The 24818-nt window shown below is 33.4% G+C and overlaps 2 protein-coding genes across 14 annotated transcripts; both read left to right on the top strand.

Annotated features, from left to right (window-relative positions):
* The first annotated feature begins 3010 nt into the window (after positions 1 to 3010).
* Positions 3011 to 7862, top strand: LOC102618727 (autophagy-related protein 13b). Its single transcript, XM_006464497.3, has 4 exons — positions 3011 to 3174; positions 3466 to 4922; positions 5014 to 5192; positions 7152 to 7862. Exons 2-4 carry the CDS (start codon positions 3552 to 3554, stop codon positions 7564 to 7566), a joined length of 1965 nt encoding a protein of 654 aa, XP_006464560.1. The 5' UTR covers positions 3011 to 3174; positions 3466 to 3551; the 3' UTR covers positions 7567 to 7862.
* An 11793-nt stretch (positions 7863 to 19655) lies between these two features.
* Positions 19656 to 24502, top strand: LOC102617006 (HVA22-like protein k). Of its 13 annotated transcripts, none has more exons than XR_003065552.2 (8): positions 19656 to 19937; positions 20043 to 20101; positions 20478 to 20568; positions 20992 to 21043; positions 22097 to 22197; positions 22304 to 22386; positions 23501 to 23564; positions 24257 to 24502. XR_003065552.2 is itself a non-coding variant. In XM_025099018.2 (7 exons), exons 1-6 carry the CDS (start codon positions 19905 to 19907, stop codon positions 23543 to 23545), a joined length of 363 nt encoding a protein of 120 aa, XP_024954786.1. In that variant the 5' UTR covers positions 19657 to 19904; the 3' UTR covers positions 23546 to 23564; positions 24257 to 24502. The 13 variants fall into 13 exon arrangements, 8 of the variants coding, with proteins under 8 accessions (XP_052287548.1, XP_024954786.1, XP_015389328.1 ...); XR_003065551.2 differs by having other exon boundaries at positions 20992 to 21055; XR_003065553.2 differs by having other exon boundaries at positions 19657 to 19937; positions 22097 to 22173.
* Positions 24503 to 24818: the final 316 nt, after the last annotated feature.

The raw sequence follows: 24818 nt of genomic DNA, 5'->3' as shown, positions 1-24818 counted from the left end.
CTAAACTTAAGGCTAAATAAGAGAACATTTATTTATTTATTTATTTGTTATTTTTTGCTAGAAGCATCACTACTTAGATCCATATCTTGTTTATGGGCCGGACTTCACTAAGTTGTTTTCCCTTGTGCTCTCCAACACACACACACGGACATATCATATATATGTAGTCGCTTTGCTCATATTAAACAAATGTGATATTGCACATTCAATTCAACTTAATCACATACATTTTAGGTTAATTAGTTATGATCTTGGCCTTGTAGTTCAAAAGAAAATGGTATGTCTATCAGTATCTGTAGATGAGAAATTTAGTGATATGTTGATATTGTCATATAGTTTCAAAAGCATTAATTAGTTTCCCAGGATTAAATTAATGTTGGGCTGCTTTTAGTAATTGATTGAAACAGATAGGAGCGTTCAAGACTTGAGTTCATTGTTCATAGCATTCCCAAAGCGACGGACACGTGGAAGATTATGAGACCCTTTAAGGATGAAAATAAGATGCTTGACGATAGATGACGGCTTATGATGAAGAACACCGACAAATAAAATGGCCAAGTAAATAAATATGTTCATGACATAATTAGGAGCTAGAAGCACATTTTAGGTAGGATTTACTTCTCATATTGAATTAGGAATTTTGATGAGTGAGAGTATGGAGTGGGAGTGGGAGTGAGAGTAAATTGTTTATTTACACTGAAATAAGAGTGTGGAATAGGAATTAAAATTCTATTTATATGTTTACTTTGTCTTGAGTTGGTAGTGAATTGTTTCAGATTATAGTTTTTATCTTATTTAAAAAATTATATTTTTTAATTACGAAATGAATAACAAAATATTTGTAAAATAAACTATTTATTTTATTATTAATTTTAATTATATAAATTAATAATAATTAATAATATTCTTAGTTATGTAAATCATAATTTTTTATTAATTTTAATTTAATTATGTAAATTAATATTATTGATAAGAGAAACGGATGAAACATCATTATTAATAAGATAGTACAAAATTAATATATTTTAGAATAAATTATTTATTATTATTAATTATATAGTAACATTAAATAGATATATAATAATATTATTAATTCTCCATGAATATAATAATATCATTTAAAAATAATTTTAAATTAGATTAAATAAGTTATAAATTTTAACTAAACATAATAATATTATATTTAAATAAGTAAAATATTACTATTTTTAATTAATGTAATATTATTAAATAATATTGCAATAATATTATCTAAATAAATATAATATTATTATTTTTTAACAAATATAATTATATTATATTTAATAAAAGAAGGATTAAAAAAGGAAGATCCCACTCCTATCTCTCCCATGGAACTAAGAATCTCACTCCACACTCAAAAAATGAGAGGGACCCATGGAGTGAGACTCTCACTTCTCTTCTTAAATACAAGTAAATGCTGGAGTGGGAGGAATCTACATCCCTACTCTTACTCTAATGTTATGTTTACTTACTAGAATAAGAATATCGAATGTAGTAATTATATCATTAGAGTATTCTCTCAAGTTACTAAGGGTGTGCTTGGTAACATTTTTTTTTTGGATTTTTTTGTTTTCCAAAAAAAAAAACATAAAAACTTTTTTGATAAGGTCATTTTCCAATAGTTACTACAAATTTTGCAGAATGAAATATTTTTGTTCTTTACGTTTTGTGAAAAAAAAGCCAATTCTTGAATTTGTTTTCAAAACCGAGAACAAAACAAAAAGGACAAGGGAAAAAAGTTGGAGTTTGGCCACCACTTTATTCATTATTAATTCTTTATTTAATTATTATTTTATTTTATTAATAATTCCTTATTCAGTTACTTTTTTACCTTATCCCTTCAATTTCATTTCTAGGATTCTACATCTTATCTCTTCACTGTAGCCATTGCTTCTATCTTAATGTTATTTTGTTATATGCTAATTAATTCTACTTTTGTTATTTTATTTTTCACTTTTTTTTTTATTTTTTTAAACTTAATAAATTATGAGAAGGTTTTTAGAAAATTATTAATGTTGTATGAAACTTGATTTTATTTTGATTAAAATTATAATAATAAAAGATTAAATGTATAAAAAAACTGAAGAAAATTAATTTATAAAAAATTATATATTTTCATTAAAAAACCAAATACATTTTTATTATTTTTTACATGTTTAGACAAAACAATTGATTATTTTAAGAACAAACTACATACAAATTTTCATTTTAAAAAACATCATTCTTCTTCTCTAAAATAAGAGCAAAAAATGCTAGTTAAAAACATTATCAAACACACCTAAGTTCCCAAGTACTTGGCTGAATAGTTTTTAAACAATTTTATTTAGTTAGTTCAAATCCTAATTGAGGATGGAGGCGGGAATCTAAAAAATTTTCTCCTCTACTAAAACAATTACAAAAATATGAGTGATGATATGCTCACAGAGTTATAACATGTCTCCAATTAATGATTGTCATATGTTCAGTAAAAATTGACTTTTATATTATCATTGATAAGGTGATTTTACTAAAGAATGAATGACACATTTTACGTTGCATTATTAATTTGTATGCAAGCTTATATGCATAGTGTTGTTGGTGTCGATTAGTTGCATACTTTGTGTTGAAAACAAGAGATTTGAGATTCAACTCACAGAGAGTGGATTAGATATCCTTTCTGTAAATAATAAATATTAAAAAATTTCATGCATATTAGTATTCTTTTTGAAAATAAAAAATTCATTTCGAAATTTTGTTCATTACACTACTAAATACTAGTCATAATAAGCTTAATTTTAACTTAAATCCTGGTACTCAGTCTCGTAATTCAACTTGTGAAGCCCATTTGTGCGTTAAAAACCACAAGTGGCCCATAAAGAAACCTTAAGCGGCCCATGCCCACAAAGAGTAACGAGAAGCCATTGCAGTGGATCACCTGTGCTAACGTGGCAAGATCAGACGGTGATAATAAACAATTGACAGTAGCTGATCAGTCATACCACCCACAGCTAATGGCCCCCACATTCTCAGAGTTCCTTGATTAACAAGGAGGAGGCCCCCTCTCAGTCTCTCTTGTCTAAGTTGTCTTCGTGTAAAAGGAGATAAACCAATCAAAATTCAAAGCCCCCACTATCATCATCAACCATCATCTCCTTTTCGAGGCTTCACCGACGGGTAAGCGGAACTCAAAAACCTCGTTTGCTTTTGCAATTTTTTGCAATTTTACTGTACGAAACAAAAACCCATTAAATAAAATTAAAGAAATAGAAACTACCTACTAAATTTTAAACAAAGAAATCATAGACCCAGTTGTTAGATTTTCGTTTTGATGTATTTTTATTGATCTGTATGCTCTAGTATCTGTGTCAATGACTGCTAATTTGGAGTGTTAATTGCTCTCGGTAGATGTTAATATTAGTTTTGGTTATTTTCTTAATACCTGTGAGCCTTTTTTTTTAATTGCAGTGGGATGACCTTCAGTGGAGTTATAAACGGTTCTATTCTCGATTTTTCTTAAAAGGTTTGTGCCATTTATAGTTAAATTTTACAATATGGCATCATCTCATAACATGCACTCCGAAGCAGCGAAAATGGAACAAATTATCACTGAATTCTATACTAAAAGCCTGCATATAATACTTGAGTCGAGGTCTCCTTATATGTCGTCGCGTAATTTTAGTGGTGAACAAGCTTTATCGTCTCCGTCTTCGTCGACCTCGTCTTCATCTAGTGTGAGGCCGAGAGATAGATGGTTTAATCTAGCGCTTCGTGAATGCCCTGCTGCGCTAGAGAATCTTGATTTCTGGCACCAGAGCAATTTGGAGCCAATGGTGGTTGATGTGATTTTAGTGCAGAGGCCACTTGATTGGGACCCTGTGAATCTTTCCCCCAAAAGTGAACTTGTTAGGAATTTGTCGTCGAAGGAACGGTATCCATTTTGTTGGAGTTCAGATCAGGAGGAATGTGGGAGTGAGGCTAAGAGTGAAAAGATTGTGGAGAGATGGGTAGTTCAATATGACAGTAGGAAGGTGAGGGATGCTAGTTCTGGAAGTAGAAGATCGAGCAGTAATACTTTGCATAATGTGTATAAGAAATCTATATTACTTTTGAGGTCATTGTATTCAACTGTTAGGCTTTTACCAGCATATAAGATTTTCCGTGACCTCAATTCATCTGGACAAATTCTCACATTTAGCCTAGCTCATAGAGTATCTTCTTTTGTTGAGCCTTTCACTCGTAAAGAAGAGGCAGAATTCCAGCGATTTGGCTTCACCCCTGTCGATACTTCAAGTGGTAGGCTTTGCATTTCAGTGTTGTATCGTTCATCAATCTCGGAAGTAAGCTCTGAGCCATCAACACCTATGTCACCACAATTTATACCAGATTATGTTGGCAGCCCATTAGCAGATCCTTTAAAGAAGTTTCCCTTTCTTCCCGTGTCACATGGCTCTCCGTCGTCTCTGCCCTTCTCAAGACGGCATAGTTGGAGTTTTGACCATTACAAGCCTTCCCCACCTTCAGTTTCTTTCTCACCATCACCCACCCATTCAGAACCTCATCTTTCAATTTCTAACATGAACTCTCGCCGTTTCCATCCAATGAGCTTGCCTCCTCATCCACCCGAAACATCTCTAGTTCATAAGAAGAATACAAGTTTTGACGAGTACTGTCCCTCTCCTAACTTTACACCCTCCCCATCCCCATCACCACCCATTTATATTCCTGGAAGTCATCCATCGAAGAGTCGTAATCGATCTGACTGTGCTCCATCCAGTTTACCTGCTACTAAGCTTGCAAATTCCCCTGTATTGTCAAGCAGGCAAACTCTTTCTCCAACTCCTCCCATTAAAATCACAAGATCTGGTTCATCGAAGATTGATAGAGGTATGGGTCCAACTCAAACTGGTGCAACAATTGACAAGGTATTATGTATGCTCATCAAAGTGATATTCTATGTCAGATGTGATTGCTTCATTTATAAATCCTTTTTCATTTTATTCTTGTCTGCTGTAGTTACTAACTCTTGGGAAAGATGACTCTAGAAGGTTTTCTGGGGTGAAGTTGTCATCCCACGGCTCACCACAAATCTCAGTTTCGAGAAGCTCCAGCAGGTCTTTCCCAGATGATTTTGATGATGAGTTTCCCTGTCCATTTGATGTCGAGGATGTTGATGTGACAGAACCTGGCAGCAGGTATGTTAAAATTCATTAACTTAAATTCTACCTTTAGTTTACTTGTTTTCTTTCTAAATGACACCAAAGTTTTGGTGAATGTTTCGACCTCGTTCTGTAAGTTGACACTGGATCAAGGAGCTTCTTTGGAAGAACTCCCACATTCCCTTTTCTCCCTAGAAATCTAGTTCACTTCAGATCAACAATAAAAGATAGAAGATACATTATCAAACTGTAGTTTTTGGCATTCTGGATAGGTTGTTCAGGCATGATTGCTAAAACTGCAAATTGATACGTGAGAAATGTTTGCAAGGAATTGATCATTTTATCTGTTCTGTTTCTACTTTCAGTTCTTAGTTTGAACTTCTCGATTTGATTACTCTGTTTACTTTTGTTTGTTGAGGTATTGACATTTCTAAAAGAGCTAGGTTCTGATTGTAAATATATGATGATAAATGCTGTATTTCTACTCCTAAAATGAAGTTGTACTGGCTATTTGTTCACTATACGATTAAGGGTTTAGCGTTGATTATGTTTGATCTTTACAATTCTATGAATTTGCACATCATTGAGGCCACAAAGATTTTGATCTCTGCTACTATTCAATATTGTTTTATCATTTTTTGGAGTGTTATTGAGTTGGATCATCTGAAATCTATGCTTGTGTTTTAATTGGCTAATGGAATGGGTGGGGCTTTGGCGTGTGGGGGCTGGGTTTCAGTATAGAGGTATAACACAAGAAGATAAGAGGAGAGAGCAGAGAGTTACAAACTTGTTCAGTTGTGTTAGCTTTTGAAAATGTAGTATTGTAATTTAAAGGTCTTTACCTGGTGTAATGGTGAAGTCCTAAACTGATAAATGCTAGTGCTATGTTTATATGATCATATCTTCAAAATAGTCAATATATTGACCTTATCAGTATTGTAACTGTGTGGGGTATAATGACCTTATCGGTTTGTAGCTGTGGGTGTAGGATATTCACTTTGACTTGTGCCATCTTTATGACTGCGCTGAATTTCTATGGTCAAAGATGTTGAATCTATCTGTGCTACTTGTTTGTTTAGTAATTGAATGGCCAAAGGCCCTTCACTTTTCTAGATTGCTAGTAACTAAGTATGTCCATGTCCAAAAACAATATACGAGTTGCATTAATGAAAGAGTGAAACATGGATGCACACACTTAGTGTGGAGAGTATAATAAATATAGATTTTATTGAAGTGATGCTAGGCTCACTTCCCCAGAATAATCCTGAATTCTGTAGTTTTGAAAAATGAAACCAGGTTATGGTCATGGTTTTTGATGCTCTGCTTTCAGGGATATTTGTTGCTATTCGTTGTTAGATTTTCTCTTAGTAATTGCTTGCTATGATTGAGTACGTTTATATGGTCAATAGTGTGAAACAATTTTCATGGGAAGGTGATGACATGAGAAATTAAGAAGCTTTATGAAGCCAAATGATGCTGGAGATAATGCAGGTTATTATTAACAATCGCGACTTTGTGAAAATATGTGTTCCAAGATGAGATTAAACCAATAAATTGTGTTGGCATGGATTCATTTTTCTTTCTTTCTTTCTTTTTTATTACCCAAAATGCAAATTACAGACGGTGGATTACTTTCCTTGGTAGTGCTTTATTTGATGTTTTAACTCCTCTTTTATAAGTTTACGCAATTGGACTAACTAATTTACGTTATACCATAGCAGAAGAATTTTGATTGTTATGGTCTTATGTGGCAATTAAGGCTTTAAATAATGGTTTTATGTGCTTGGAGGAAGAAAAGTAGTTTTATTATTTCAAGAATAATGGCAAATTATCATAACATGTATGGAAAAAGGGATTCAGAGAAGTAATTTTTATGATTTGTAGAATTTAATTTTTTCTTAAAATCTAGCATCAGAATTTGATGACATGAAATTTGTTTTCTTGCTGTAAGATTTTCAATTCTGTTCCACTGATGGAAAGTCGTGCATCTCGCAGACATGAATCTTTTGATCAACAGGGACCTTTGAGTGAGCCACTTGAGCCTGGAGGATTGTTTCCAATCAGGAAATCCCAAGATGCTGCTGTTGGTGCTCTTGTGTGCATGTTAAAGAAAGCTCCACCACTTCGTCAAGACTTGTCCAGCTCAATAAATTCATCAGACGCCACCAGACCTGAGATATGGAGAAATAGCAACCAAGAGTCTAGTCAGATATCTGAGGCACCTTCAGGTCAGCATGCTGCTTCATTGAGTGTTGCATCTTCAAGTCTTGTTGCATCTTCAAGTCTTGTTGCATCAAAGACTACAGCTGATGCATTAGAAGAACTCCGGGGATACAAAGAGATGAAAAACTTGTTGCTTAGTCAAGGTGCTAGGTCCCAATCATTGGCCAATTATGCTTCTACATCATAATCTTCCAACAGCGATTTAACTGGGTTTTATGCTAATGTTGTTAATATTATCCTTTGTAAATATGTACAGTATATGGTTCAAGGGGTGGTTCCGTGCTATAGAGCCGAAATGTGTTTTGTCGGCAATATATATACATAAGGTAATATAAGATCTATGTGGAGGTTCAGCTCATGTTATAAAGAAAGGTTTATGTTGGTTTATAACTTTTATGTACAAAACAACTATTGTTAAATAACTGAGTAAAACGTTTGGACTTTGGCTCATGGGTGAAGGTTCAAGCAGCCGGTTATATGTTATTCTTGATCTTCCATCTGTTTATGTTTCTAGTTATCAAAATCTTCAATGCTATGCTTGTGAACTATAGATTTTAAGCATTTATGTAAATATTTGGCTTAGCAATTTTTGGCTTAACATGTTTAATCGAATTAGATTATATGCTCTGTTGCCTTGATCAAATATTGTTTTAAGTTGGGTGGGGATTTCACTGGAAAGTGAAGCTCTCCTTTTGCTGAAATGAGGACAAAAGTTAAAATACAGAAAAGTACAAGCTGCAATTATTAAAAAAAAAAAACGATGCATTTAATAAAACGAGAACCTTTCTGTTGGAAAAGTTATTATTTTATCAATTGTGACATGATCTTATCAACATACTAAAGAAATCTGCATAAGAATCATCAAGTATAATGTTGCCTCCACAATCATGAATGAATTGGCGACTGCGTGCCAAAAGGATGTAAGTATGCTGTGTCTATAGCAAGTTTATTTGATGGCGGAGTACTAATTTCTATAGAGGATTAGCATTTCTACAGAAGGCATAGTTAATGGGAATTGTTTGTAGAGGACTCCACCACCACTCGATGTCTAGTCAATTAAGGGAAAGCCATACCTAATATTCCCACCAAGTCCCACCACTCGTATATTAAAGCAATTCTAGCTAGTCTTGAGCTTGACTTAAAAAGGAAAGTTCTACTAAGATGTTTGAGAGTTTCTTGGTGATTTCTTGAGATTGACTTAAAATGAAAACTCATTTTTTTTTCATAGATTAAAAAAAAAAGGAGAAGGTGATGTTTACTTTCTTTGGCTGAATTCTAAAAGAAAATGAATTTAGATTAAGTTTGAATTGATGAAAACATATATTTAAACGGCACTTCTATTTTAAACATAATTATTTTTATGGTGAGAATCTTTGTCCCTCAAAATAATATGATGAAAGAGTAAGAATTTGTTAAAAAAAAAATAAAATGACAAAAGTTGGTAAATGATTCTGACTATGAAGTCCATTGGGGGGACTTAGCATAAGATTTTTAGGTATCCAACCCAAAAGACTAGTCTTTTAGGTGGAGTGACCTACCACCTTATAAACCCAAACATCTCTCATTTACTAGCCAATGTGGGACACAACTCAATAATCACCCCCTCGGACGAAACCACCGTCGAACTCCGGTCCTTTCGTCCGACACACCTGAGTTGTTCCACCACCACATTCCGGCTACTAGGGTCTAGCTCTGATACCAATTGTTGGGGGGACTTAGCATAAGATTTCTAAGTATCCAACCCAAAAGACTAGTCTTTTAAGTGGAGTGACTTACAATCTTATAAACCCAAGCATCTCCCCTTTACTAACAAATGTGGGACACAACTCAATAAAGTCTTTTAAAATCTCTAATGAACTAATGTCTTCGTTTTTTTATTAAAAATAAAATTTTATTTCGAAAAATTTAGGATCACAAAGAATTCAAGATTTCAGCTGGGAAGTCCTCCAATCAAACCACTGAAACACAAACCCTTATAAAGTAAGTTTGGCTAAACTATGAGCCGTTTGATTAGCAGTTGCATATACTACCCATAAAATTTCTTTTAAGTATATTGTTTTTTTTGGGGGGGGGGGGGGGGGAACTGGGGACATTGTTTGGGGTTGAAGATAATGTAAATAAAGCAACGAGGCCTTTTAAGGATTTAATTGGAAAGAATTCACCGACTGATTTAATTGGAAAGAATCCACCGACATCACTCAATTATTTATGGCAAGTTGCACTTACACTGATTGGCGACAATCAGATTTTCTCCATGACATGCATGTCACAGGGCCAGACCAAAAATCAATCAGCTGTATGTTAATGACTCTACCTTATGGAACTTTTAATATATTTTTCTCCTTTAAATACCCTTCAATTGAAGTAGAATAAGTTATGCACACATTAGTTGATGTTCAAAAAAGATAAATTTCATTTACGTGTGCTGCCTTTCCACTTTGGCATGGTGTTTCAGCTTGCTTTTGCTTGATTCTGATAGTTGCTTCGCGCATTCAAACGAGACAGATCGTCTAGCCATAAAGTCACAGCTTCAGGAGCCACTTGGAGTTACAAGTTCATGGAACAATTCTGTAAGCTTTTGCCAATGGACAGGAGTGACCTATGGTCATCGACACCAGAGAGTCACAAGTTAAATCTGAGAAACCAAAGCATAAATTAGGAAGTTTCTTATCTCCTTATATTGGGAATCTCACTTTTCTCAGGTTTATCAATCTGATAAACAACAACTTCCATGGTGAAATTCCAAATGAAGTTGGTTGTCTTTCTAGAATTTGAGTCTGTTCCTCACCATGGACAAATAGCTATTCCTCCAAGAGAGCCATTCATGTGACCAACTGTGAATGCTTCTCTAGAATTCAACAGAACGCCTCAGTTTTGGACTCAAGTGGGGTCAGATACACATGTTACCTTAGCAGAGGTAATGACTCTCCTACAACACCAAAATCAGAATGCGCAAGATATGAAATATTCTCTTCTACCCCCATGTCTAGAAGAGATCAAGCATAAGCCTTATCTCGAAAGCTACCGCTGTTCACAATTTATCTTGTTCGAGGTGTGGAAGGGCAACCCCAGAGAACATATCAGCCATTACATTGACACTCTTGGCCAATATGCTATTGACCCAAAGCTTCGATTGCGAGAATATTCCAAATCTCTCAGTGGTCATGCTTATACTTGGTCCATCAATTTGAAAGTTGGTTCGATTCGCTCTTAGAGTGAAATGGCTTCTAAATTTTGCCAGAGGTATTTCCAAACTGAAGACCAGATAACTATGGAAGACTTGAATGCAGCTCTTCAAGGACCTAAGGAGGGTTTAGTAGACTATTTCAAGCGTTTCAGAAACTTGGCTCTGGATTGTTATCAGTCCAAATCAAAGGAAGAGTTAGTCCATATATGCATTGATAATATGGTGAATAACCAGCGAGTGTTCTTGAAGAATCACGGCATTTTAACTTTTAGTTTGCTGCTAGAAAAGGCTAGCAGAATTGTTCTATCCACGAGAGCAATACCTACTTTAAAAAGGTGGCAGGCTCCTCAAGCTGCCATAGCGGAAAGACGTTTCCAGCCATAAGAAAAGAATGCCAAGAAAGGAGGCTCTGACATGTTCCAAGTTGCCTTACATGGAAGAAGAATTTGAAGCTATTGTGGATCGCTAATCATGGATAGAATACTGAAGCTATTCAAACAAACAAGACCGTTGAGTGAAGCAAAACATAAAAATCCAAAGCTTTGTCGTTTACATAAAAAATTTAGTCATCTTATAGCGCATTGTCGCCATATCTTCAGACTAATCAAGGGAAAAATTGCACATGGATGATTACAACTTCAAGGGAGGGAACAAGATATAGATATGAACCTACTACCTCACTATGGTGATCGAGTAGCTACGATGATTATTGCTGAGTCTATTACAAATAATGATGATTCAATGACAAATGTTATTATCGAGAAGCAGAAGGCTGAACATGAAATCCTACCTGATAATGATCTTACAGTACGTGCTCTCCAACATAACCCCAAGTTGGACATGGTCTGGAGGCATGTGTAGTAGCTATCAAAGCATTAATAGGGGTTTCTACGATACGGACCAGAGTGCTATGCTGCGGAAACAGAAGTCAATCGAGCTTATCTCAAATCTACCAAAGCAGTCATCTTTTCTGATAAAGATATTGAGGTAATAAATCCTAATTACGGACGACCATTATTTCTAGAAGTTGAGATCAATGGAGTTTCGGTCAGCAGAGCTTTAGTGGATATAGGTTCCTCCATCAATATTATTTCTAGAACGGTGTTGGAAGTGGCCAAAATACCTACCAAAAAAACATTTCTGGCCCAAATGTTACTATTTTTGAATTTGGAAATCTGTCTGAATCTATAGAAGGATGTATTCAATTGGATTTGAAAGTCGATCCTCTTCGACCTTTAACTGTGTTTCATGTGATGGATGTTGAAACTTCATATCACCTTTTCTTTTTTTGGAAGGCCTGTTGATGCCGAAATCCGAACCAGTTGGTTAGTGACTCAATTTCGGATCTCTGCATCAGTATTAAATTTGTTTGGTGGGAAGCTGCTGGTTGATCTCCAAGAATATTCTCTGACTATGAGCAGAACATTCATGAGCATATAATCTTCAAGCTGACAATCAATAAGTACCTGAAATTACAGAGAATGGTCAGAGGTGCCGGAAGTTTTTCCGGCGTAAACCCTCCAACGCTCAAGTCAGTTATGTGGTTTACAGGAAAAACCAAATATGCCGTTTCTCATATGGCTTAATAAACATTGCTTTAAAACCAAAAGTTTTTTGAATAATTTACAGAAAAGTAAAGTAGAGTATCCCGAAAGGATTTCTCCGTGAGATCAAGAGAAAAAGAGCCCTCCACATGGCGTAGTTTTCTCGGGGTTTTTATAAACACCCCACACCCATGACCTTAGATCGTGACAATAACCATTAATTGATCAAATTTGTGCCCTGATTTTTTGGAGGAGCTTTGTGGTGGTTTATTTTAACTGAGTCTTGATTCCTGGTCATCACCTGGTCAAGGTGATCTGCTCAAGCTCATACCACCTAATCGAGGTCATCTGCTCAAGCTCATACCACCTGGTCGAGGTGATCTGCTCAAGCTCATAGCACCTGGTCGAGGTGCTCTCTTCAAGCTCATGGCACATGGTCAAGGTGATCTCCTCAAGCTCATAGCGAATGGTCGAGGTGGTCTGCTCAAGCTCATAGCACCTAGTCGAGGTAGTCTGCTCAACCATTTGCTCACTTTCACTTGGAGGAGATCATGGTCGCTCTATTTAATTCCTCAAACAAGGCCCTACTCAAATAAACACAAGATGTTACTCTCTACATGTCATTAGTGTGTGAAACGAAGAATCGGAATGAAACCAATCCGCATTGCTGCCAATCTTACCCCATTCCATTATGAAGAAAGTCATATGGTAGAGGCTCGATTCTACGTATTATCCACTGAAGGAGAAGGAACGATTGCTGCCATGCTGCAACGGCTGAAGCTTTTGAAAAACACGCAAAAAGCCAAAAAACTAATCACAAAAGCTTATCGAAACAAAACGCAAGCTGGATTTCTTAAAAAGTGCTCATTCCGACAACTAAAAACAAAAACTCAAGTTACTTTAGTTTGTGGGAAGTAAGTTCTACCTAATGGGAAAGTGGTGTACCATTTATGACGGTGTATGGGACCTAGTTCTTTTCTAAGAAAAGGTCCAACATAAATAGCCTACCATCTTTGTGTGCAAATACTGACCTAGGAGCAGAAGGAGAATTCCAATTAAAAACAGTCGAAGAAAAAGTATCATTTGCACCCAAATGCATGTAAGGCGGTTCCACAGCTATCAACGAGGAGTTAGAAGAAGTGAATCTCAACGATGAATAAAACATATAAAATGTATCTCAATTAGCTCAAATCTGACTGAGAATGAGAAGAAGGAGTTGGTCTAATTACTAAAAGAGTATCACAATATACTTGCATGGAACATGCCAGGTTTGGACACATCTATGGTCTGTCATGCGCTCAATGTAGACTCAAATTGTAAGCCAATAAAACAAGTGAAAAGGAATTTCCATTCAGACAAGATAAAAGAGGAGATAGGGAAACTGTCGAATTCGTTAAGCCAATCAAGCATCTTACATAGTTGGAAAATATTGTACGTGTGAAGAAGAAAAACAAATAGATTAGAATCTATATGGATTTCTGAGACTTAAATAAAGCCTGCCCAAAAGACGAGTTTCCTCTGCCCAACATAGACATGCACATAGATTTAACTTCCGGTCATAGACTGCCTTCATTTATGGATGGATTCAGTGGATACAACCAGATCAAGATCGTGCCAAACAATGCAGAAAAGACTGCTTTTCATACACCGGTAGGTAATTTTCACTACACTGTAATGCCTTTTGGTCTTAAAAATGCAGAAGCCACATACCAAAGGGTCATGATAGCAGTGTTCCATTATATGATGGGAAAGAAGGTAGAAGACTATGATCTTGTGGTTAGATCTTATACGAGGGATGCCCACTGGTTAACTTTAAAGAAAGAATTTGGTCGATGCCTCAAGTATAATCTGAAAATGAATCCCAAGAAGTGTGCCTTTGGTATGTTAGTTGGAAAATTTCTTGGACTTCTAGTACATCAACGCGGATTAATGTTTATCCAGCCAAAATCTAGAATATCACTTCTAAGAAATCAGGAGTTGAAAAGTTGAGAATTTTAATTGTGAAACTATCTTATATCCGTCGATTTATTTATTGATTCCTTTAGTTGCTTTTATTTATTTATTTGAACCATATACGAAACTTAAAGTGGGAAATGTCAACCATATACGAAACTTGAAGTGGGAAGTGTCAATCTCATAATATTATGGATTCTTCATTGATATTGTTTGACATGTAACTTGATTCGATGGACATATTACTATTAACAAATTAGTGGCTTCTCCTCACCAAATGATGAGCACTTCTCTTTCAGAGTCGCTTTTGAAGATTGATCTTGATATTTCCTGGGAACAGAATCTTCAGAAGTAGTTCCGAATATAGAAGTTTCTTCTTTGGTACCAAGAACATTATGCAATTCCGAGTTACTTCAGGAAGATTTCAAATGTGAGTCTATTGATCAAAACGATATTAAGTCTAATAATTGAAAAAAAACACCTATGTTTTAACTTTTTCAGTTTTTAGTCTCTTTCTTAACACGGCAACTAGGTTAAAAGTAGCATGGTTTGAACTTTGAACAATTTGAAGCTACTTATCTGAGGTTACCTAGGATTCCATAATTATGGGAAGTTGGCTATTCTCATTTCTCAGCACTAAGGAATTTAAGCATAATCAATAAAGAAACCCACTTGAGAAATATTATCGTCTTGCAATATAGATGATTTCAAATGGACCAAAATCTTTGCACTAAAATCAAATTGATTAAGTGATCATTTCATTGATTATGTCAACAAGATGAATAATTTTCATCGTCTCACTGATGAACAATTCTTCTTTCCCGCACTCTTTTGGAGACTCACAATCTTCCATTAACTAGTCACCATGCTTAAAATAAAAAATGCCAAAAAGGAGTAAAATAATAATTTACTTGTCTAATTTCACCACATTTTCAACTAATTAGTCTCTTTTACTTGTGGCAGTAATTAACAAACACATTAAATCTTCTAATCGAGAATTGGCCCAAATAAAGAACTTTAATTGAATTAGTTGATTTTTCTCTCGAGCAAGATTTTTGTTTTTATCCAAAATGTGACTGTCGCTTTTTCTATTTTTAGAAAATACTGAATTTGTCAGCATACCATTCCTAAATCTCCACAACGTTTAGGAAGTAAAATATTTTCTGTACCAAACAAATACATCCAAAATGTTAAAAAGAGGAGTCCTAATCTCACCAACAATATTTATTACATTTGAAGTAATGCTTTTCATAAGCCTTCAATATCCTTCTAACAACCCATTTTTTGCAATCAAAATTCTATTGTATTGGAAATTACATAAAAGTAAAAATATGAATTTAATTAAATTAAAATGTCTTTACAAATCATGAATTTTTTTTAATCCTAATACATGACACAATTAATTTTTATTGAAAAAATAAAAATAATTTGGAATCAATGAAGAAATAAATTAACTGGTAATTATTTTTATTATGAAAAAGTATGTTTACAATTTTAATTAATTTATTCTAAATGATAGTAAAATCTAATTAAAACATTATTATACTTTTATGTCTTTTTTGTAATTTCATTAAAGAAAGAGCTATAAATACAAAATGGAGTTTTTTAAGAGTTTCAAATAAGCTCTGCTCCGATGTTGCATTCTAATATCACAATGAATGAGTCCTTCAAGTTCATCCAATAATTGAACTTTGGTGGACTTGCAAATGGCAATGGGCTGGCTATTCTACGGCTATTGTGTGGGGATGTCAATACCCATACTCATGCTCGTTTTGGCAGATGACTTTTTCCGTCACTGACACTTATTCATTGTGGGCTTGAATAGGTATAGTTAGGAATTCTCCGATAAAAATTTTATTTGTTAACATCTATATATGTTTATCAAAGCGAAAAATGATACCTTAACTATTTAACTCTAGATAAACATATAGTACATTAATTTAAAAATAATTTTAAAAAATAAGTTGATGATTATTAGGTTCAACTTTAATCAATGTGTTATAGATGAATAAATGTTTGGATCGAAAATAAAAGTCTCTGCTTTGGCATTTCCTTGTCCATTATTCATTCCTTTCAACTAACCCAAATTTAAACATTATTATATTGTCATTTGTTTTAGATTAGGACAATATTATAGATAGTCTAATAAACGTCTAATCCATTAAACAATTAAAATCTCTAAGTAAATTGATGTACTTATATTTTATATATGTTTAATATTTTTTAACTTAATTTTATTCTTAGTTTTTATTTCATTATATTAATTATTGTCTTAATTCTATGTTTTTGTTTATGCAAGTAATATCTAAATAAAGAGAGCTAAAAGAGAAATTAAATCAAAATATTTAAGAAAAAAATTTGCTTGAAAGAATAAAAAAATAAATAAATTTAATTGAAACAACTCATGGAACATGCAATTTAATTATCCATCATGCATGCATTCACGTGGGAATTAGTAGAATTTGGCACAAGCTTTAGCTTAAAATTGAATTTGGTGGGCTTCAAGTGATGGGCAATTTTGGGCTTCAAGAATCTTCATTGGCCTAGGATTTGACAAGGGCGGCTAGCATTATTAATGTATAAAGGCAACTAATTGAAAAAAAAAAGGAGAATACAGAAAAGCCGAAGCAGCGTAAGAGAAATTAAAAAAAAAAAAAAAAAAGCAGCAGCCGCCAACCGAGAGCAGAATTTTGGAGAAGCCGATTGCAGAGAATAGATGGAGACAGAGACAGTGTGTAGTACTATATGGAAATATATTTGATATTGCTTGAGAAATAATATAACAAGAATTAGGGTTATTCAACTATAAACATGAATAATAATCTTTAATAATATAGATAGATGATTAAATTAGATTAGTTATGACGAAGTCGGATGTCCAAGTGTTTTAATATTCTGAAAATTTTATAACTACTTGCGTTTTTATTTAATTTTTAGGTTTTTTATTTTATTTTATTTTTTAATCTAAATTTGTTTACTCAATTGTTCAAATAAATTACGATTAGAATAATTTCAGTAGTTAATAAGATATACAATCTATGTGAGACGATATTCTACTCTATATTATATTACTTGTGCCTTCTAGTACACTTACTAATTTATGCAACATAAATATCTAAGATAATATCATATTAGATGGTCATTCCAATTACTAAGCTGCTAAGTGCTAATTTTTATATTTTAGAGTTTTAATTTTTGCTAATGTTTACGTTTTAGAGTTTTAATTTTTTACTCAAATGTTTATTTGCTTTAGTTGTTAATTTTAACTTTTGAAATATTAAAAGATATAAATAGTCAATAGTCAAACAATTTTAGTGAGTGGATACGGGCATTAGTGTTTTATATTCAGACCCAACCCGTCTAATTAATGGGTACAAAAAATTATACATGTGTTTGATTTTTTTACAAAATAAAGATAAAATTAGATACGATATCAATCCCAACATAACAAGCTCCAATACTTGTAGTGACTCTTGGCCATCCTTTTATGGGACTAGAGAAAAGCCAACAAGCCTAACCAATGAGACAAGACAATGATTTTATCTAGGGAAATTATCCACCGTCCGCTCGTTTTTTCACCGTTTTTAAAAAATACACAATCTTTTTTTTGTAGTGCTCCACCTAAAGTTAACATTTTTTTTATTGGTCCACTCTTGTTATAACACTGCTAGAACTTTGCTGACATCATAAAGATAAAATTATCATGTCACAACGACACAATGGTAGAAAGGTGAAAAACAATATAACTTCAAGTGGAGTTCAGCCAAAAAAAAAAAAAAGAGTTGTGTATTTTTGAAAAAATACTAAAAAAAGGTGGTCGGTGGATAATTTGTCTTTTACATTTGAGGGTAAAAAAGTCATTTACACAATATTCCGTTAGTTTTCTTAACGGTCTCCAAACTGAAGTGGAAAAAATAAAAAGAAATATAACTTTAGGTGGATTCCAGCAAAAAATAAGAGAAAAAAAAAATTGTATATTTTTTAAAAAGTTGGAAAAAACGGGTGGACGATAGATAATTTTCTTTTTATTTAACATATCTTGGTCCTGGATCGGCTCAGTTTCTCACATCTTGGCGAGCCATTTAAGGCACAACGACACCGTATCATCTCCACACCATGCATAAACTTGTTAAATTTCTATTGTGAGCAACACCATTGCCTCAACACTCACTATGCAAAAATCTACCAAGCAGTTACTTCACTCAACTTTTACTAGCCCTAGCTCACTAATAGCGATGAGTGTCACACCCACACCATATCAATAAATAATAACAAGGACAATTATTTACCGTCCACTTGTTTTTTTCGTACTTTTTCAAAAATAAACAATTCTTAATTTTTTTTGTTGAGTTCCACTTGAAGTTATATTTTTTTTTTGCACATATCCACTGTCATCTTCAAACCGTTAAGATTTTGCTGAGGTCATAAGGGTATAATGGTAGTTTCACCTATGTAATTTGGGCAATATCCCGTTAGTTTTCTTAACGGTTTGAAGACGGCAATGAACATGTGCAAAAAAAATATAACTTCAAGTGGATCTGAGCAAAAAATTAAGAATTATTTATTTTAAAAAAGTGTGAAAAAACAGGTAGATGGTAGATAATTACCCTAATAATAATTATCATTTTGACAATAATAATAATAAAATTAACAATTAACAATTAATGTTGAATTGGTCGTTAAGACCCTGAGGGAAACAAATTTATTGGCGCCAAAATCCTGATCTCAAATTATTGTATATATATTTTTACTGTTGTATGTCTTGTTGGTTTATTATTTATTGGTATTGGAAAAATGTTTATTTGTCATTTGGCCAAATGGGGACTCAATTTTTTCTTCAATTAAAAAAAAATTGAGTAGAGGAAGTCTTCACCATTACAAAATGTGAGTTGAATAAATATTTTTCAGTTTAGTGAGGGTAAAAAATCTTGATAGGTCAATAGTTTTTTAATTGTAATATCAGTTAAAAAAAATGTGTATTTATATGTTCCAAATAACAACTTCATTAAGGTCATTTTGGGGTACATAAATTGAGATTTTAGACTCGTGACTTGTGAGTTTCCTTTAATTTTACATGGCTTCGACCGTGCCGTAGTTGACAAACATGCCATCAATAATAAAGATACATAGATGCAACTAAAATATCAGAAATTATTTCTAAACTTTATTGCACTATTTTTAAGTAGGTTATGAATTGACTTGCAAAGATATTTAATATCAAACCATTTTAATTCGACAATTACTGACATTTACAAAATACTCATTAACTTTTTATAGTGGTAATAACTTAAAATTAAATTTTTCTTCTTTAGTAATTGGAGTTGAGCAGTGCAGGGTGCTAACACATATTATGTACCTCAATTCTTAAATTGATAAAAAGAAATTGTTCCATTGATCAGAATATCATCAATAGCTCAATAAGTGAAAAAAAATAATTGAAGAATTTTTAGAATTTATATGATAAAATATAAAATTGATTGAAGTGGGCTTTGTGAATCAACCATAATAAAGCCCACAACCTAATCCAACGAGACTGGTCCATGCCTTTGGGCGACGAATTTGAGCCTGGATCCAACCAGAGAAAAGCCCGTTTGTCAACTCCCGGCGCCAACTCAGACGTCGAATCATCGAATTCTTCTCCTTAGCCGGTGGCCACCAAGCATAAATTTCCCAAATTTCTGTGGAAAACGGCACCCTTCTACACTCCTTGCTGACCGCGAAAAAATCTGCGAAGCAGTCACTTCACTGAAGTGCAAATGCCAGTCATCTTCACTTCACACTTCACAGGTTTATAATTTTTTTTTTTAATAAAAAAGAAATTATCTGCAAAAAATTATTGAAATGCCTCTCTCCAGATCCAGCTCAACCAAGGAGGTCAGTTTTACGTTTAATAGAACAAAAAATCACTCAAATAAATGCTTTTTTTTTATTGAAAATCTAATGTAAAAAATGTGCTTTTTCTGTCATTTTTATTCACAGGTCGGGTTGCGGCTGCTCTTTTGCCCACTTGGTTCTAACATTATACTTCGAACAGCTTGGTATGGCTTTTATGCACTTACTTTTAACTCCTTATTAACAAAAATGTTTGTGTGTATTTTTGTGTGTCTGTTTTTTCAGTTAATAGAAATTGGGTTGGTTGCTTTTTGATTAACAGTGAATCATGTGTGCTAAACCTTGCATCGACTATTATTGTATTGTAATGTGTTACATAGATATCAATGTAATTTTGGAGTAATGATCTAGTGGGTGAACATGGTTCTCATCTTATGGTGAGTAGCAGTATCCCATGGCAATGTCCGGTCTGCATGTTCAAGTGCTCACTGGATTATTTTCTTATAATCTTGAGTACTTTTTTATTCTTATTCTTATTTTTATTTTTGTTTTTTTGTTTTTTATTTTTGGGTGTTTGTGCAGCTCCTCTGTGGGTGTTGCTTTACCAGTGTACTCAAGGCAATTGAGAGGAAAGATAAAGATGAGCAACACAAGTGGCTCATGTATTGGGCAGGTTGGAATTCATTTAATTTTTAAAATTTATTATTATTTTTTTTGTCAGGCTTGTCAGTTTGCTTAATTTGTTACATGAGGTTTTCATAGTTTCCCAAATTTCCTCTGTATCCATTATTTTTAGCCCAATTGTTTTCCTGTTAGATGCTTTGATCAGTTGCCAAGAAATTGAATATTACCTTTATGGTTATAGTTATGCTGAGATCTTGCCTGGGTGAAAAAATGTTGCTCTCCTATTTATGATGGCCATCAATGAGGAAGTAACAAATGTGCAGAAATTCTTATTAATTATTATATGTTGATAAATTTTGTAATTAATAAAAGATAAGGGTAGTATGATCTGAGGACATATATAGATATATCTGGCATTGGTGCTTGCGCTTGATGAACTTTTCATAGTACTTGTCCTACTGACTACTTGCAGCTTATGGAAGTTTTAGCATTGCTGAGGTATTTGCAGACAAGTTTCTTACTGGGTAAAGTTTTGGGTACTGGTGATTTCTTCCTTTTGCTTATGTAGCAACTATTTATCATATATTTTTTGAAAAGATAAATGTGTACATCTTTTCCGATGCAAATGCGCACGACGCATAATTATCTATGCCAAATTGATGTTGGTGCCTTATCTTGTTGCATCATTTCAGGTTTGCCATGTATTATCAACTGAAATTTGCATTTCTTGTATGGCTTCAACTCAGGGCCATTACACAAGCTAAAGTTGGATCATATTGAAAAAATGGGGAAATGTGCACTGGTTTTTATATTTTTCTGTGATGAAATTGACACATGTCATTTAGTTCCGCTTGGACTTCTTGGTGGATATCTAGTCCATATATGTATGCCATTATTGTTTCCACAATAAATAGAAGTAAATGATGTATCTCTGCATTATTCTTATTATGTTTGAGCAACTATGCTTGTGGACCTCACCATAGCTTAGTATGTTTAACTTTTGACTTTAAGTTAACTCATAGTGATGAACTTCCTTATTTCTTGTTGGGGGGCAAGGCAACTGTATGGAACTACCTGAGTCCATTTTTGTTGAGGTGTCAAGCTAAAGCTGATCAACCCAGGGCCATTACACATGCTAAAGTTAATCAACTCAGGGCCATTACACAAGCTAAGGTTGATCAACTCAGGGCCATTACACAAGCTAAAGTTCTTGTTAAGGTGTCAAGCTAAAATTGATCAACTGAGGGCCATTGAAGACATGGTACATTAGGCAGTGTTGTTGTTGTCATATTGTGGGCGATACTAGTTTGCATTGTCTGTTTCACTGAATGATACTGTGGTACCCTGCATATTTTCAAGCATATATAGAAAGTTGAAACCTCTGAGCAGAGTTTGATTTTCTCTTCCATTACTAAATTTTAATTTGTGGTAAATAAGCCACTTGAAAATTGTTTATTTTGGGTCAACCTGAACCCAAAAATACCCTGCACAAGTCTTGCTGCATTGAATTCAATACTTGCCCTATTGTTTCTGATGAAGTACATGCTTTGCTGAAATTTGCTGGTCGGACATATCAGCTCAATCAAGGCAGAAATTAAATGTGGAGATAATACATTCTTTGCATTTTGTGGTCAGAATGCATTTTACTGGTCAGGTATTGGTAGTTACCTGTTTTTCGGTGCGTGCTTGTCTTGTTAGTTCAGTGATTTCCCTGTAGATTAGAAGTATTTTACTTGATTCTGGACCAGCTGACCAAAATGTTGAGGGCGTTGTGTTGAATGTAGATCCAAATCAACCTGAAGGATGCAATGCAGTTGAAGACTTGGATGGTATAACCTCAGACACAGACATTGAGTCCGATCTTGAGGTTGAGGAGACTTTGATTATGTAACGCCACAAATTTCCATAATATTAAATTATGGAAATTGGGCTTTCATTGAGAATTATGGGTGGCCTATAACCCTTATTAAAAAAGGGATACTAATTATAAATAGAGGTTATTTATGAGATAATTTTGGAAAAGGGTTATTTTTCCTAATTAAATAGGGTTTCTTAAGACTCCCTATAAATTCATACATTTTCCCTTCCATAACCCTAAGTCCATGACGTTTATTCTTCTTCTTTGCTGCTCTTTACGCTCCTACCCAAATCTTAGGATTCAAACCTTTGTTTAGGAGAAAATCAAAGCGACGGGTAAGTTATTCTCCCTATTATCAACAGATTTCTAATCCCTCTATCTAGGGTTTATATTGGCACGATTCTAGATGGTTAGAGATCATAATGCATGATTTAGAATGTATTTAGGTGTTGTTTAGGGTTTTGTTTTATTATGAGTTTAGTTAATCAATCATTGACGTATTAAGCACAGGATAATTCTAGACAGCGTGAGCATCTCGAATTTAAACCTATATTTTCTGAACGAGTTTTCTTATAAAATTTTTATCTTTGGAAACTAGACATGTAGGGCTTCTTGAGTAAATTTTATTTCATTAAATTTGACTTCGTTTTCAATTTATATGTATTTTCAAAAATAGAAACCACTGCACTGAAAAACTGCGATTCCAGAATTGTGATCGGATTCACAAGACTATTTGTACCACCAAATGAACTCGGAAAATTCTGAAAGTTTATATGTGGGTTAATATATGTGTCTAGGATTCCTAGTTTTAATTTCATAATTGTCTTATTAGTATTTTATTTTATAAAAATCACAGAACCCGTTCTGTTTGGTTTAGATTATGTGAAAACAGTTTCGAATTTGCTGAGAAATAAATAGTTTTGAAAATGTTTTTGATATCTGATCCTCTTGCAAGTTTTACATGGGGTACTCATGGATGTCCAGAATAGTCCCATAGAATATTATATCATTTTGAGTCTTAGATTAAGAGTTAAATTATGAGAATCAGACATGTACGGGTATGAATTAGAAAATCAGATTCTTAGAATAAGTTATTAATTGTCATATCTTATATTTGTTTAAGGTGTTGAAGGTGATTGAGACTCTTAGAAGCTTAGAGGTGTGTTAATTCAAATTCATTTGTCGAGGTAAGTAATTTCATTCCTAGTATACTGGATATGTATAAGTATTTTGATATTATTATTATAAGTATAAATGTTTTTATACTACTTAAAGGATTAATTGATTTTGATAACAAAATTAGTTTTATATAAATGTTTTCAAACCTAAATTCTTTTTAACAAAGTATTTTATAAATGCTTTTTAATATGTAAATTATTTTATGACATGACAATCTTTTATGATTTTATCTTTAAAATATTATGCAAGCCTAAATTATTGATATGAACTTTTATGAATTGGATACGAATGTTTTGTACCCATGTTTGATTTCAATTATTGATGATTGTATGAGATTCCTAATGTTTTGGCTCATTGTTCATAGTTATTCTGATTCTGATTTTGATTCTGATCGTAATATTCTGGCCGGGTCACCGGGACTATAGGTGACACTATGTGACATGAGCTAACCTTTTTTTTTTTTTTTTCTGTATACGTAGTATATGATTTGCTTCGTAAGTAAATATGCTTTTGAATATTCTGAATTATTAAGAATTTATATATGTTATCGTGATATATCGTTTTATGAAAATTATGGATTATGATATATGTTTTAATTAAAAGAAGGCTTGCAATATTTTTGGTATCAATAGGCCTAGTGTGTTAGGAATGGTTTTACTTACCGAGTTGACGGCTCATCCCTCGTCATTACTTTTTGCAGATTAAGTTTCTTTTGAGAGGTGCGCTTAGCTTTGGAGTTAGTAATTTTCCGTTTCCGTTTGCCATTTAAATAAGAGGAGAAATAGACTCGTGTTTCTATTTAGTTATTTCTATTATGAACGTGTAATTTGGAGTTTGAGACTTTTGTTATTATTTTTATGTCCTCGGGAGAGATTATTTAGTATTAGATGTTTGAATTTGTGGATTTATTTGAATAAGAATTGGAGGTATTTCCGTTTGAAACTTATGAGTGAAGATTATGATTTGTGAGTAATCTCATTCTTTACGTGCTCCGCATGTGTTAGATTTGAGGTGTTACATATTACACATGTCAGTTTGGGCAAATTCAGTTACTCTTGTCATGAGCCGAGAACCCATCGTAGGATTGCAAATCGTATCTGCTCAAATAATCAAGGCTCCTTTGCCACCTAAAATGGGATCACATGTGTTCTCAAGATCGTATGTTATCCCTCAGTATCATCTCTCTACAATTTCAAAAATCTTTTGGTCATTTGCATTTGTAAGGAGTACACGTAGTAGTTCATTCCCTGAATTTATCTCAT

This window comes from Citrus sinensis, chromosome 7 (assembly GCF_022201045.2).
Source record: "Citrus sinensis cultivar Valencia sweet orange chromosome 7, DVS_A1.0, whole genome shotgun sequence".
Taxonomy (NCBI): domain Eukaryota; kingdom Viridiplantae; phylum Streptophyta; class Magnoliopsida; order Sapindales; family Rutaceae; genus Citrus; species Citrus sinensis.
This window is presented reverse-complemented; position numbering and strand designations above follow the sequence as displayed.